Raw genomic sequence first — 15,531 nt, forward strand, 5'->3', positions numbered from 1 at the left:
CTGTATAATGTCTCCTTGTATGAGGCTGACTTTCCGTATACTGGTGACTCCATGTATGATGTTGACTCCACACACTAATGTTCCACATATGAAGTTGACATGAGACATGAAGAACAGTCTCTTACTGACCCACGGGAGGAGGGCTGCAGATGGTCGCACTCCACACCTACAGCAGATACAGAGGGTGAAACCCACAGACCCCCATCCACGCTCTCAGGCTGTGTTCACACATTGCAGCCATACTGTGCCTTCTTGATACTGCAGAGAGCGCATTGTGAACTTGTACAATGACATGACGCCTTTCTTATGAAGCAGATGCTTTTCACAGGGTTCAGCAAAATAAATCTCACTTGACGCTTCCAAGTCCCTTCGGGGAATAAAGCAGATTAATGAGGATATAAAATAAACAACGCGTCCTGATAAAGGAGCGGAATCCTGCACAGGGCGTTTCCTCCGAGCCCAGGTCCAGCCTGTTGTGTCAGTCTTGTAACATTTCCATAGGTTTGCATACAAGACTTCAGTGTGATACATTGTATGATGTGTCACAGGATTGACGGGGGATGGGTATAGTCCTGCACTTTTATATGTTGGAAAATCAAATAAGGGGGTGGTCTTCTCAGAGAGGTGGTCTTCTGCTTGGATCCGTGGACTTATTCTTCTCCCTTGTTTCACTCTTCAGGAGAGATGCCGCGGCACTTCCCTCGCCTCAGTATTTCAGAGGTGGATGAACAAGTGCGACTACTTGCCGAGAAAGTTTTTGCCAAAGTTCTTCGAGAAGAGGACAGTAAAGATGCCTTCTCCCTGTTCACTGTGCCGGAGGATTGTCCTATCGGACAGAAAGAGGCCAAAGAACGAGAGCTGGAGAAGGAAATCGCAGAACAGAAATCTGCTGAAACAGTTAAAAGGTTTGTCTGCCACAATAGGTGATCATTCTGTGCTTTTGTGTTACTTTCTATAGTCAAAAAAACACTAAAATCTTGAACTTTTCACTCTGAGCCTCATGATAATCGGACCCTCCCTGTTCTGTACAGGTCACTTCTCTGCAGTCACCTCATTATCATCCCAGGCAGGATGACAATGACAGATAACACCAATGGTTTAGATAGCACAGGATCCACTTCTCACAATAGGTGATGTCACACCTTATCTACTCTCCCTCGCTGTACAATGACCTCTACACACTCTCATAGAAGTCAATGATGGCTGAATGCGGTTCTAGAATACAGAATCTACAAGTGCCATTTACCAGATGAAAGGGAGTCGGTCATCAAAGTTTCACCTTTTTAACCCTTCCCATAGCTTTCTAGCAGCCTTACAGTTAATAAAAACGTTACCTTTATGAGCAATCCTGGACTTATAAAACCGGCAAAAAACAACTTAGTAGCGCATGCAAATGAGGGCTCGCAAGTGCTCGGCGTTACCCTGGTAGGTGCCCAGCTAGCTCAGCCTTATTGTCGCTTCCCCCCGCCCAGTCTTTCCCTCTGACTGGCTAACGGCGCGAAGAAGGCGCATGCGCATTAATTACTGTGATGCCGTACAAGGACTGAGCATCGCAGTGCGCATGCGCCGGCTGACGGACTGAGTGCGCAGGCGCGGGATCTCGGCAAAACAAGTAAGTAAGTAGATGGGCGGTCAGAGGGAAAGACTGGGCGGGGGGAAGCGACGATAAGGCTGAGCTAGCTGGGCACCTACCAGGGCAACGCCGCCCCTGGGCACTTGCGAGCCCTCATTTGCATGCGCTACTAAGTTGTTTTTTGCCGGTTTTATAAGTCCAGGATTGCTCATAAAGGTAACGTTTTTATTAACTGTAAGGCTGCTAGAAAGCTATGGGAAGGGTTAAAAAGGTGAAACTTTGATGACCGACTCCCTTTAAACAAAGTAGAGATGATACACTCCCTTTAATTGTGTATAATTGTACATAAATACCCTCCTGCCATTATCCACACTTTCCCTCCAGGGATAGGACTCATCTCATAGTCCTGTGACATCGCACGGTGTCATCGGCAAACAGAGAAGACGAAGACGACATCTGCATAAGTACAATAAACTCCGCTGGTTCTTCGCCTCCGTTTTCCATTTAGTGCTGTGCGTGCACAAGGGCGAATAGGGGGCAATCAGCTCCCAGACCTCAGTCCGGCATCTCCACAAAGGAACAGCCATGACAGCTCTGCCCCCACAAGACAACCCGTGTCCATATGTCCTATCAGGGCGTCCAGGTGGCATGGGTGGGGGGCCTGTTTGGGACCCTCATCCCTAGCCAGAGGGCCTCAATAGAAAGTTCTAAATACAGACACAGCAGGTTAATAAGGTCCATCAGCAGTAGTTGTCCTGCTTGTTGATGGTTTCCAGGTTTTTTCTAAATGGAAATATAACTGAAGCTCTGTAGCTCATGATAATCATGGAGGAGTCTCTGATGACCTTCAGTGTCGGGTTATTGACCGCCTGCCCTGAACGTGTCCTTGACTGAGGCAGTTATCTACACAGGGTCCAGAATTAGAGGTGAGGATGACAGCTCGAGGGCTCTGTGACGGGAATCACTGTCCACACTCATCTGGAAGTCACGCACTTACTGAATGTATCATTGTAACCAGTTCTAGAAATGTATCCAACCATACAATCACAGGACGCCCTCGACAGCACAATATACCGCCCCAGCAGAACCAGACACCACAGTGCAGCACAATATACCGCCCCAGCAGAACCAGATACCACAGTGCAGCACAATATACCGCCCCAGCAGAACCAGATACCACAGTGCAGCACAATATACCGCCCCAGCAGAACCAGATACCACAGTGCAGCACAATATACCGCCCCAGCAGAACCAGATACCACAGTGCAGTACAATATACCGCCCCAGCAGAACCAGACACCACAGTGCAGCACAATATACCGCCCCAGCAGAACCAGACACCACAGTGCAGCACAATATACCGCCCCAGCAGAACCAGACACCACAGTGCAGCACAATATACCGCCCCAGCAGAACCAGATACCACAGTGCAGCACAATATACCACCCCAGCAGAACCAGACACCGCAGTGCAGCACAATATACCGCCCCAGCAGAACTAGATACCACAGTGCAGTGCAATATACCGCCCCAGCAGAACTAGATACCACAGTGCAGCACAATATACCGCCCCAGCAGAACCAGACACCACAGTGCAGCACAATATACTGCCCCAGCAGAACCAGATACCACAGTGCAGCACAATATACTGCCCCAGCAGAACCAGATACCACAGTGCAGCACAATATACTGCCCCAGCAGAACCAGATACCACAGTGCAGCACAGTATACTGCCCCAGCAGAACCAGATACCACAGTGCAGCACAATAGACCCCGCCCCAGCAGAACCAGATACCACAGTGCAGCACAATATACCGCCCCAGCAGAACCAGACACCACAGTGCAGCACAATATACCGCCCCAGCAGAACCAGACACCACAGTGCAGCACAATATACCACCCCAGCAGAACCAGATACCACAGTGCAGTACAATATACCTCCCCAGGAGAACCAGATACCACAGTGCAGCACAATATACCTCCCCAGGAGAACCAGATACCACAGTGCAGCACAATATACCGCCCCAGCAGAACCAGACACCGCAGTGCAGCACAATATACCGCCCCAGCAGAACTAGATACCACAGTGCAGCACAATATACCGCCCCAGCAGAACCAGATACCACAGTGCAGCACAATATACCGCCCCAGCAGAACCAGATACCACAGTGCAGCACAATATACTGCCCCAGCAGAACTATATACCACAGTGCAGCACAATATACCGCCCCAGCAGAACCAGATACCACAGTGCAGCACAATATACCGCCCCAGCAGAACCAGATACCACAGTGCAGCACAATATACCGCCCCAGCAGAACTAGATACCACAGTGCAGCACAATATACCTCCCCAGGAGAACCAGATACCACAGTGCAGCACAATATACCGCCCCAGCAGAACTAGATACCACAGTGCAGCACAATATACCGCCCCAGCAGAACCAGATACCACAGTGCAGCACAATATACCGCCCCAGCAGAACCAGATACCACAGTGCAGCACAATATACTGCCCCAGCAGAACCAGATACCACAGTGCAGCACAATATACCGCCCCAGCAGAACCAGATACCACAGTGCAGCACAATATACCGCCCCAGCAGAACCAGATACCACAGTGCAGCACAATATACCGCCCCAGCAGAACCAGATACCACAGTGCAGCACAATATACTGCCCCAGCAGAACCAGATACCACAGTGCAGCACAATATACCGCCCCAGCAGAACCAGATACCACAGTGCAGCACAATATACCGCCCCAGCAGAACCAGATACCACAGTGCAGCACAATATACCGCCCCAGCAGAACTAGATACCACAGTGCAGCACAATATACCTCCCCAGGAGAACCAGATACCACAGTGCAGCACAATATACCGCCCCAGCAGAACCAGACACCACAGTGCAGCACAATATACCGCCCCAGCAGAACCAGATACCACAGTGCAGCACAATATACCGCCCCAGCAGAACCAGACACCGCAGTGCAGCACAATATACCGCCCCAGCAGAACCAGATACCACAGTGCAGCACAATATACCGCCCCAGCAGAACCAGATACCACAGTGCAGCACAATATACCGCCCCAGCAGAACCAGACACCGCAGTGCAGCACAATATACCGCCCCAGCAGAACCAGACACCACAGTGCAGCACAATATACCGCCCCAGCAGAACCAGACACCACAGTGCAGCACAATATACCGCCCCAGCAGAACCAGACACCACAGTGCAGCACAATATACCGCCCCAGCAGAACCAGACACCACAGTGCAGCACAATATACCGCCCCAGCAGAACCAGACACCACAGTGCAGCACAATATACCGCCCCAGCAGAACCAGATACCACAGTGCAGCACAATATACTGCCCCAGCAGAACCAGACACCACAGTGCAGCACAATATATACCGCCCCAGCAGAACCAGATACCACAGTGCAGCACAATATACCGCCCCAGCAGAACCAGATACCACAGTGCAGCACAATATACCGCCCCAGCAGAACCAGATACCACAGTGCAGTGCAATATACCGCCCCAGCAGAACCAGATACCACAGTGCAGCACAATATACTGCCCCAGCAGAACCAGATACCACAGTGCAGCACAATATACCGCTCCAGCAGAACCAGATACCACAGTGCAGCACAATATACTGCCCCAGCAGAACCAGATACCACAGTGCAGCACAATATACCGCTCCAGCAGAACCAGATACCACAGTGCAGCACAATATACTGCCCCAGCAGAACCAGATACCACAGTGCAGCACAATATACCGCTCCAGCAGAACCAGATACCACAGTGCAGCACAATATACTGCCCCAGCAGAACCAGATACCACAGTGCAGCACAATATACTGCCCCAGCAGAACCAGATACCACAGTGCAGCACAATATACCGCCCCAGCAGAACCAGATACCACAGTGCAGCACAATATACTGCCCCAGCAGAACCAGACACCACAGTGCAGCACAATATACTGCCCCAGCAGAACCAGATACCACAGTGCAGCACAATATACCACCCCAGCAGAACCAGATACCACAGTGCAGTACAATATACCACCCCAGCAGAACTATACACCACAGTGCAGCACAATATACCGCCCCAGCAGAACCAGATACCACTGTGCAGCACAATATACTGCCCCAGCAGAACCAGACACCACAGTGCAGCACAATATACTGCCCCAGCAGAACCAGATACCACAGTGCAGTACAATATACCGCCCCAGCAGAACCAGATACCACAGTGCAGCACAATATACCGCCCCAGCAGAACCAGATACCACAGTGCAGCACAATATACTGCCCCAGCAGAACCAGACACCACAGTGCAGCACAATATACTGCCCCAGCAGAACCAGATACCACAGTGCAGCACAATATACTGCCCCAGCAGAACCAGACACCACAGTGCAGCACAATATACCGCCCCAGCAGAACCAGACACCACAGTGCAGCACAATATACTGCCCCAGCAGAACTAGATACTACAGTGCAGCACAATATACTGCCCCAGCAGAACCAGATACCACAGTGCAGCACAATATACCGCCCCAGCAGAACCAGACACCACAGTGCAGCACAATATACCGCCCCAGCAGAACCAGACACCACAGTGCAGCACAATATACTGCCCCAGCAGAACCAGATACCACAGTGCAGCACAATATACTGCCCCAGCAGAACCAGATACCACAGTGCAGCACAATATACTGCCCCAGCAGAACCAGATACCACAGTGCAGCACAATATACTGCCCCAGCAGAATCAGATACCACAGTGCAGCACAATATACCGCCCCAGCAGAACCAGATACCACAGTGCAGCACAATATACTGCCCCAGCAGAACCAGATACCACAGTGCAGCACAATATACTGCCCCAGCAGAACCAGACACCACAGTGCAGCACAATATGCTGCCCCAGCAGAACCAGACACCACAGTGCAGCACAATATACTGCCCCAGCAGAACCAGATACCACAGTGCAGCACAATATACCGCCCCAGCAGAGCCAGATACCACAGTGCAGCACAATATACCGCCCCAGCAGAATCAGATACCACAGTGCAGCACAATATACCGCCCCAGCAGAACCAGATACCACAGTGCAGCACAATATACTGCCCCAGCAGAACCAGACACCACAGTGCAGCACAATATGCTGCCCCAGCAGAACCAGACACCACAGTGCAGCACAATATACTGCCCCAGCAGAACCAGATACCACAGTGCAGCACAATATACCGCCCCAGCAGAACTAGATACCACAGTGCAGCACAATATACTGCCCCAGCAGAACCAGATACCACAGTGCAGCACAATATACTGCCCCAGCAGAACCAGACACCACAGTGCAGCACAATATGCTGCCCCAGCAGAACCAGACACCACAGTGCAGCACAATATACTGCCCCAGCAGAACCAGATACCACAGTGCAGCACAATATACCGCCCCAGCAGAGCCAGATACCACAGTGCAGCACAATATACCGCCCCAGCAGAGCCAGATACCACAGTGCAGCACAATATACCGCCCCAGCAGAATCAGATACCACAGTGCAGCACAATATACCGCCCCAGCAGAATCAGATACCACAGTGCAGCACAATATACCGCCCCAGCAGAACCAGATACCACAGTGCAGCACAATATACTGCCCCAGCAGAACCAGATACCACAGTGCAGCACAATATACCGCTGCTCGTGCACAGTACTCACCTGTATAATCGTCCTGAGAATGGTGATTAGGCTTGAGCGGACCGGGTACAGATTGCTCTATCTGAACCCGATTAATTTGAAAACTTTGTTCACAATGTCTTCTCCGTCGAGCGCTAAAATGTATGGGCTCCACTGAGGCCTGGCAAATCTTGCTGCAAATAACGCAAGACTTTCTTGGTTTTGAGTCTATGACGTTACACTTGGGTTATGCACATAAATTACTGTTCTAAAATCCAAAGTTGAACTCTGCTTTGTTAATGACTTTGGAACAGTAGTTTAAATAATCTATGTGCGCGAAGTGCAACGTTGTGGACGCAAGATGAAGCCAGTCAACAACCAGGTTTGGATAGAGCAATCAGAGCCCGATTCGGGTGATACAGCTGAATTCAGGAGGGACATGCGGCTGCCCGCCGGATGCATAAGTGCCTGAGAGCATCATATTGTTATGTACCCAGTCATGACGGGGGTCACGGCGACCCCCTGGGCATCAGCCCACCGGGAAAGTTCCCTGTGGGGTCCCCTCTTTGGAGGAATTGCATTATTAGCGGGGGTGGGGAACTGGTCCAATGGTCATGGACTCACGGCCTTTCTGATCACTGGGGCCCCTCTCCTGTGTACAGCCCTAGGAGGGGCCCCGGTTCTCATCATCAGATATGAGGCAGGGACAGAATCATTTGCACACGGCGAGATATTCCCATACAGATCACAGCGGCCATTATTCCCGTATGATAATCCTGGGAGCGGCGACAGGAGGAACCAACAGGGGAGATGTAGAAAATCGATTACTCATGTCTGAGATCCAAGGAGAAATATTAGACACAATGAATACTTCTCTCATTATAATAAGATTCTGCCAGTTCACAGCCGCCGAGTAACATAGATTTGCATAGGAGCTGTATACAAACTTCTGAGATAATCCTGATGACCCCAGAGGAGTCCTGGCTGTGAACCCCACAGGCGGCTCGGGTCATAGCGCCCACATAGCGCCCCGGCTGCCACCAGATCTCATAGACTCTAATTTAGATTTGAACATGCAAATACATTTTTACATTGTGCTTACGAGCAGAGGACGGACACTAGAGTCTGATATCAATACAATGTGTCTGTTATGTAACATGTTACTATTATCATTGTTTCAGATGAATCACAAAAGCTTTTTGTCCCTAAAATTAACCCCATATTCAATTTACTAGAAAAATAAAAGTGTATATAGGCATTTGCTGGGACTACAGAGCATTTATAGGCGGTTTCAGTGGTTTGACAGTGTGTAATACTGCGGTACTAGCTGGCATGCATACATGTGTGAGCTCACCGACTGTGTAATGCCCCCTAGTGGAAAGCATTGCTCCCCACAACCTACATGTGTGAGCTCACCGACTGTGTAATGCCCCCTAGTGGAAAGCATTGCTCCCCACAACCTACATGTGTGAGCTCACCGACTGTGTAATGCCCCCTAGTGGAAAGCATTGCCCCCCACAACCTACATGTGTGAGCTCACCGACTGTGTAATGCCCCCTAGTGGAAAGCATTGCCCCCCACAACCTACATGTGTGAGCTCACCGACTGTGTAATGCCCCCTAGTGGAAAGCATTGCCCCCCACAACCTACATGTGTGAGCTCACCGACTGTGTAATGCCCCCTAGTGGAAAGCATTGCCCCCCACAACCTACATGTGTGAGCTCACCGACTGTGTAATGCCCCCTAGTGGAAAGCATTGCCCCCCACAACCTACATGTGTGAGCTCACCGACTGTGTAATGCCCCCTAGTGGAAAGCATTGCCCCCCACAACCTACATGTGTGAGCTCACAGGCTGTGTAATGCCCCCTAGTGGAGAGCATTGCCCCCACAACCTACATGTGTGAGCTCACAGACTGTGTAATGCCCCCTAGTGGAGAGCATTGCCCCCCACAACCTACATGTGTGAGCTCACCGACTGTGTAATGCCCCCTTGTGGAGAGCATTGCCCCCACAACCTACATGTGTGAGCTCACCGACTGTGTAATGCCCCCTAGTGGAAAGCATTGCCCCCCACAACCTACATGTGTGAGGCCACAGGCTGTGTAATGCCCCCTAGTGGAGAGCATTGCCCCCCACAACTTACATGTGTGAGCTCACCGACTGTGTAATGCCCCCTAGTGGAGAGCATTGCCCCCACAACCTACATGTGTGAGCTCACAGACTGTGTAATGCCCCCTAGTGGAAAGCATTGCCCCCAGAACCTACATGTGTGAGCTCGCCGACTGTGTAATGCCCCCTAGTGGAGAGCATTGCCCCCACAACCTACATGTGTGAGCTCACAGACTGTGTAATGCCCCCTAGTGGAGAGCATTGCCCCCCACAACCTACATGTGTGAGCTCACCGACTGTGTAATGCCCCCTAGTGGAAAGCATTGCCCCCCACAACCTACATGTGTGAGCTCACCGACTGTGTAATGCCCCCTAGTGGAAAGCATTGCCCCCCACAACCTACATGTGTGAGCTCACCGACTGTGTAATGCCCCCTAGTGGAAAGCATTGCCCCCCACAACCTACATGTGTGAGGCCACAGGCTGTGTAATGCCCCTAGTGGAGAGCATTGCCCCCAGAACCTACATGTGTGAGGCCACAGGCTGTGTAATGCCCCCTAGTGGAAAGCATTGCCCCCAGAACCTACATGTGTGAGCTCACCGACTGTGTAATGCCCCCTAGTGGAGAGCATTGCCCCCACAACCTACATGTGTGAGCTCACCGACTGTGTAATGCCCCCTAGTGGAAAGCATTGCCCCCAGAACCTACATGTGTGAGCTCACCGACTGTGTAATGCCCCCTAGTGGAAAGCATTGCCCCCACACCCTACATGTGTGAGCTCACCGACTGTGTAATGCCCCCTAGTGGAAAGCATTGCCCCCACAACCTACATGTGTGAGCTCACAGGCTGTGTAATGCCCCCTAGTGGAAAGCATTGCCCCCACAACCTACATGTGTGAGCTCACCGACTGTGTAATGCCCCCTAGTGGAAAGCATTGCCCCCCACAACCTACATGTGTGAGGCCACAGGCTGTGTAATGCCCCCTAGTGGAAAGCATTGCCCCCACAACCTACATGTGTGAGCTCACCGACTGTGTAATGCCCCCTAGTGGAAAGCATTGCCCCCCACAACCTACATGTGTGAGCTCACAGGCTGTGTAATGCCCCCTAGTGGAGAGCATTGCCCCCACAACCTACATGTGTGAGCTCACCGACTGTGTAAGGCCCCCTAGTGGAAAGCATTGCCCCCACAACCTACATGTGTGAGCTCACAGGCTGTGTAATGCCCCCTAGTGGAGAGCATTGCCCCCACAACCTACATGTGTGAGCTCACAGGCTGTGTAATGCCCCCTAGTGGAGAGCATTGCCCCGACAACCTACATGTGTGAGCTCACAGGCTGTGTAATGCCCCCTAGTGGAGAGCATTGCCCCCACAACCTACATGTGTGAGCTCACAGGCTGTGTAATGCCCCCTAGTGGAGAGCATTGCCCCCCACAACCTACATGTGTGAGCTCACAGGCTGTGTAATGCCCCCTAGTGGAGAGCATTGCCCCCACAACCTACATCTGCCGCCATGATGAGAATTATACCAGGTTGTGTGCAAGTAGTGTAGATGCCACCTGGACCCTGTAGACCCCCTTCCCCTGTATTGGCCGTTGCCACCTGCAGGAAGACACAGGACGGAGAACTTCTAGAACTGCAGACTCCTTGTGTATCCAGCAGCCATAGGAAGAGAATTCCCGGGAGCAGCGCCAGCGAGAACCTGGAATGGAAGAGGCGTGTAATGTACCAGGGACCGGCTGCCATGATAATGTATTATGTGAACCCCTCCTGGCGTTTCCTCTTTGTCCTCACAGTCTTGATGGCGACCGTTTCTTGCCGCTTGTGATGGTCTCCATAGGATCTGCAGGCTGCACAGGTCCTGCGAGCGATTAGATTCCATTGTTGGAAAACCTGCCATGACTTTCCAAACACAAGTCTAACATTGAGCAGAGGTGGAATGTGAGGCATGCGGTGAAGGGTTCCACAGCCACGCTCTCTAATCACCCAGCTAGATGTGTCCGGATATTATAGCCTTATTACAAAGCCGATAAATGTAATAACGTCAACTGTTTACAGGTCCGGAGTCTTCATCTGTGAAATCAGGAACATTGGGAAAAATGCGCCAAACAATACAGCACCAGGGGCCAAACCTATGATGCATGTCACTCGCCTTCTGTGCTGAGCTCGTCAGCTTTGGAAAGTGTCGATAAAAGACACAGAACTGAGAGAAGCCATAAAATGCGGCAGGTTTATTGCAGACGAGCTGCACTGTTTGCAACCATTGGTGTAGATCATGTACAGCAGGCGCAACTTGTGGGGGGCACAGCATGATGTAGGGGGCGCCGCGGCCCCCTCTGGCCCCCCCTGGTGACGCCACTGGGCGCAAGGCGATGCAAGGAAGAGAAATGGATCTGAAAAGCTGGGAAAACGTGGGACGGACGACGGAGACATCTGAGAAATAGTTTCCCGTTTCGGTTTCTTCCTCATGTGCCTCATGTGTGGTTTAAGCATGCATGGGATAGGCATAAGGCTATCCTTCATATAAGATAGGGCCGGGGGCTATCCATAGTACTCAGTATATTGTGCAGACTAGATGGGCCACATGGTTCTTATCTGCTGACACATTCTATGTCTATGTCTATGTGTCTGTAGGGAAGGTGTGCAAGTAAATCTGGCTGGATTAGGACATTGTATGGGTCTCTGAGTGGCAGGGAATACATGAGTTGTGTCCCCCCTGCTTTACCTGCATGCGGACCACAGGTAACAGTAATGTAATGAAAGCTAGGCTCCGGGATCCCCAGAGGTATTCAGAGCCCAAATGTTAATATCAGACCCCAGACCAGAACCCCAAAGTGAATTCAGATACCAAACCCCTAAATATATTCAGACCCACTATATTAATATCAGACCCCAGACCAGACCCCGTAAGTAATATCAGACCCAAACTAAACCCCCTAAATATATTCATAGCCACCATATTAATGTCGGACCACTCTAAATAACCCATGGTAATCAGACCCCAGTTAAGATCGCTATGTTAATATCAGGCCACACATAAATTCAGAAACCAGCCCCCCCCCCCCCTGGTCTTATTAGACTTCAGACCAGATCCATATATTGTCAGACCCCAGACCATCTAAATATATTCAGACCCCAGATATCCCACTGATTAGTATATAAGGCTGAAAGAAGTCCTCTGTCCATCCAGTTCGGCCTGTCATCCTGCAAGTTCATCCAGAGGAAGGGGAAAAAACTGTGAGGTAGAAGCCAATTTTCCTCACTTTAGGGGAATAAAAAATTCCTTCCGGACTCCAATCAGGCATCAGAATAACTCCCTGGATCAACGACCCCTCTCTAGTAGCCATAGCCTGTAATATTATTACACTCCAGGAACACATCCAGGCTCTAATATTAGACCTCAGACTAGATCCCTATGTTACTATCAGCCCCCAGACCAGACCCCTTACCTAAATCAGACCCTAGAACAGACCCTATGAAAGGTTAGTGGTGGCTCAATGGTTAGTGGTGGCTCAGTGGTAAGTGGTGGCTTCGTGGTGGCTCAGTGGTAAGTGGTGGCTCAGTGGTAAGTGGTGGCTTCGTGGTGGCTCAGTGGTAAGTGGTGGCTCAGTGGTTAGTGGTGGCTTCGTGGTGGCTCAGTGGTAAGTGGTGGCTCAGTGGTTAGTGGTGGCTTCGTGCTTAGTGGTGGCTCAGTGGTTAGTGGTGGCTTTGTGGTTAGTGGTGGCTCAGTGGTTAGTGCTGGCTCAATGATTAGTGGTGGCTCAGTGGTTAGTGGTGGCTCAGTGGTTAGTGGTGGATCAGTGGTTAGTGGTGGATCAGTGGTTAGCAAGGGTGTCTTACAGTGCTGGGGTCCAGGGGTTGAGTCTGACCAGGGACTACATCTGCATGGAGTTTGTATGCTCTCTCATGTTTGAGGGGGTCTTCTCTGGGTGGTTTGTGGTTGAGCACCTATATGGCACCCACTGACTTCCCAGGGAGCCACACAAGTGTCCCTGTGAGAAAAACACATTACAAATGTTTGTCATTGTCATATGCCTCTGGATGAGGGACTAAACATAGGGTGACTCCTGGTAAATTCAGAGTCTATGGGAAGCTGGGTGACAAACCCTTCATGTGCTGTAATGGCTGCCATTAGTGGTCTTCGTCCAGTATGTGACTTAGACATGGTTGAATGGTTTAAAGGAACACTCCAGGAAAACCATTGGCTGAGATTCAGCAACACAGACTGAAATATGGTAAATGTCACCAAATATGGGAAACAAGCGTCTATTATGATGGATTGTCATTGATCGTCACTGTAGATAAAAATCTGATGGCACACATCACGAGAAACCGATAACATGCCCTTTTTTCTGAATTTAGGAAGAAAAGTTTCAAGATCATCCGATCCCAGTCTTTGTCACTTCAAATGCCTCCTCTTGATTGGAAGACTCCGTCCACCATATCTCCAATTCCATCTCCCATATCTCCAGTTGAGCCAGCCCTGTCCGCTCTACGAGCTCCAACGCAGCCTGTTCAAGTCCCATATGATGTCCCTGAATTCCAGAGAGTCGCCATAAGTGGAGATTACTGCGCTGGGGTAGGAACATTGTTCATATCTTCTTGAAGACAATGTCAGGTTGTTTGGGTGAAGAGTTATAGCTAGTGACTGAAAACTCATTTGGTGAAAGCTACTCCTCCCAAATACCTCATAAATGTGCACATTTGCCCAAATGTCCATGTATTTTAAAGGAAAGAGGTGAATAAGTGGCTGCCAGGTCCTTCTGACAGCAGCTTCTCTCCAACTGGAACAAAGGATCGAACGTGTTGAGATCCAACATGTGTTGCCAACAATGAGCCTATTGAGAGCTGGATCAGTAAAGAACTGGTTGAAAGGTGAAAAGGAGCTGTAGTAAAGAGTTGATTAGTTGGTTAGATGAAGAATTGGATGAGTGAAGAGTTGGTTGGATAAAGATCTGGTTAGATGAAGAATTAGTTGGCTAGTTGGTCGGGTAAAGAACTGATTGGAAGAAGAATTGATTAGGTAAGGAGCTGGTTTGAGGAAGAATTGGTTGGCTAGTAGTGGGATTAAGATTTTGGATGAATAATTATTTGTCTAGTTGGTTGGGTAAAGGGCTGATTTAAGGAAGACTTGGTTAGATAAAGAGCTGGTTTGATAACCAATTGGTTAGCTAGTTGACTGTATGAAGAGTTGGTTGAGTGAAGAGTTAGTTGGCTGGTTGGTTAAGTAGTTGAATGAAGAGTTAGTTGGATGGAGCTAATTGGTTGGCTGGTCTGTTGGTTGTTGATTGGGTGGATGAAGAACTGGTTGGTTGGCTGGTTTGTTGGTTGGATAAGTAGTTGAATGAAGAGTTAGAAGGATAAATAGCTGATTGGTTGATTGGGAGGATAAAGAGCTGGTTGGTTGGATATTTTGTTGATTGGGTGGATGACGAGCTGGTTAAGTGAAGATATTTTTATTTACCTTTTTTACTATTTGTATGCGAAATCTACCTGTCTAATTGAAAACGTTCCTTCCCTCGCAGGTCACAGTTGATGATTATGAACAATCTGCAATTGGACTTGCCAAAGCTCTCCTGATAAGAGAGAAATACTGCCGCCTGGCGTATCACCGCTTTCCCAGAACCACTGCTCAGTACTTGTGCACCATAAATGATGAAAGCTGGAGGATGGAGGATGAGGTGTTTCCAGGTACAAGGGGTTCACTTTGTTGCCAACTTTATGATCAGTATGTGATTGTCTCATAACCAAACGTGAAAAACAGGGTCCATAACCTGGACCTGAAATGTACACCCTGCAGCCTGCTGGCCATGAAAAATGGCATGCCGCCCAAAGACCTTCCTAGAGCAGCCAGAGAGACAACCACCAGTTCATCATGGACTCCCCTCATCACACAGTCTCAGGCTTGTTCCAGGATGAGAGGCCACTAATACTTTACATGCTGCTGGACTTGTGGGATCCAGAGACCATAATGGGGGCACTCTAACTGGTGCACTGTTCATAGGGCATTGTCTGGCTGGAGGACTTCATTAAGGTGGGGGGGGGGGGACTGTATACAAGGATACTCTCTGGAAAGAAGTATAGGGGACACCTTTAAATAGCCTGGAAATGTTATCTCAGACCACAAGACTTGGATATACTGTAGGTACGAGTAC

The 15,531-nt window shown here is 50.0% G+C and overlaps 1 protein-coding gene across 2 annotated transcripts in view; it reads left to right on the plus strand.

The window, feature by feature from the left end:
* AMPD3 (adenosine monophosphate deaminase 3) overlaps nt 1–15,531 on the plus strand; it is a 65,753-nt gene that overhangs the window by 16,784 nt on the left and 33,438 nt on the right. For both annotated transcript variants that reach the window (XM_040410368.1, XM_040410369.1), the window contains exons 2-4: nt 680–905; nt 13,739–13,955; nt 14,902–15,067. In XM_040410368.1, coding sequence (XP_040266302.1) covers nt 685–905; nt 13,739–13,955; nt 14,902–15,067 — 604 coding nt within the window. In that variant the 5' untranslated portion in view covers nt 680–684. The remainder of the gene's footprint in view (nt 1–679; nt 906–13,738; nt 13,956–14,901; nt 15,068–15,531) is intronic.

This window comes from Bufo bufo, chromosome 10 (assembly GCF_905171765.1).
Source record: "Bufo bufo chromosome 10, aBufBuf1.1, whole genome shotgun sequence".
NCBI classification, from domain to species: Eukaryota; Metazoa; Chordata; class Amphibia; order Anura; family Bufonidae; genus Bufo; species Bufo bufo.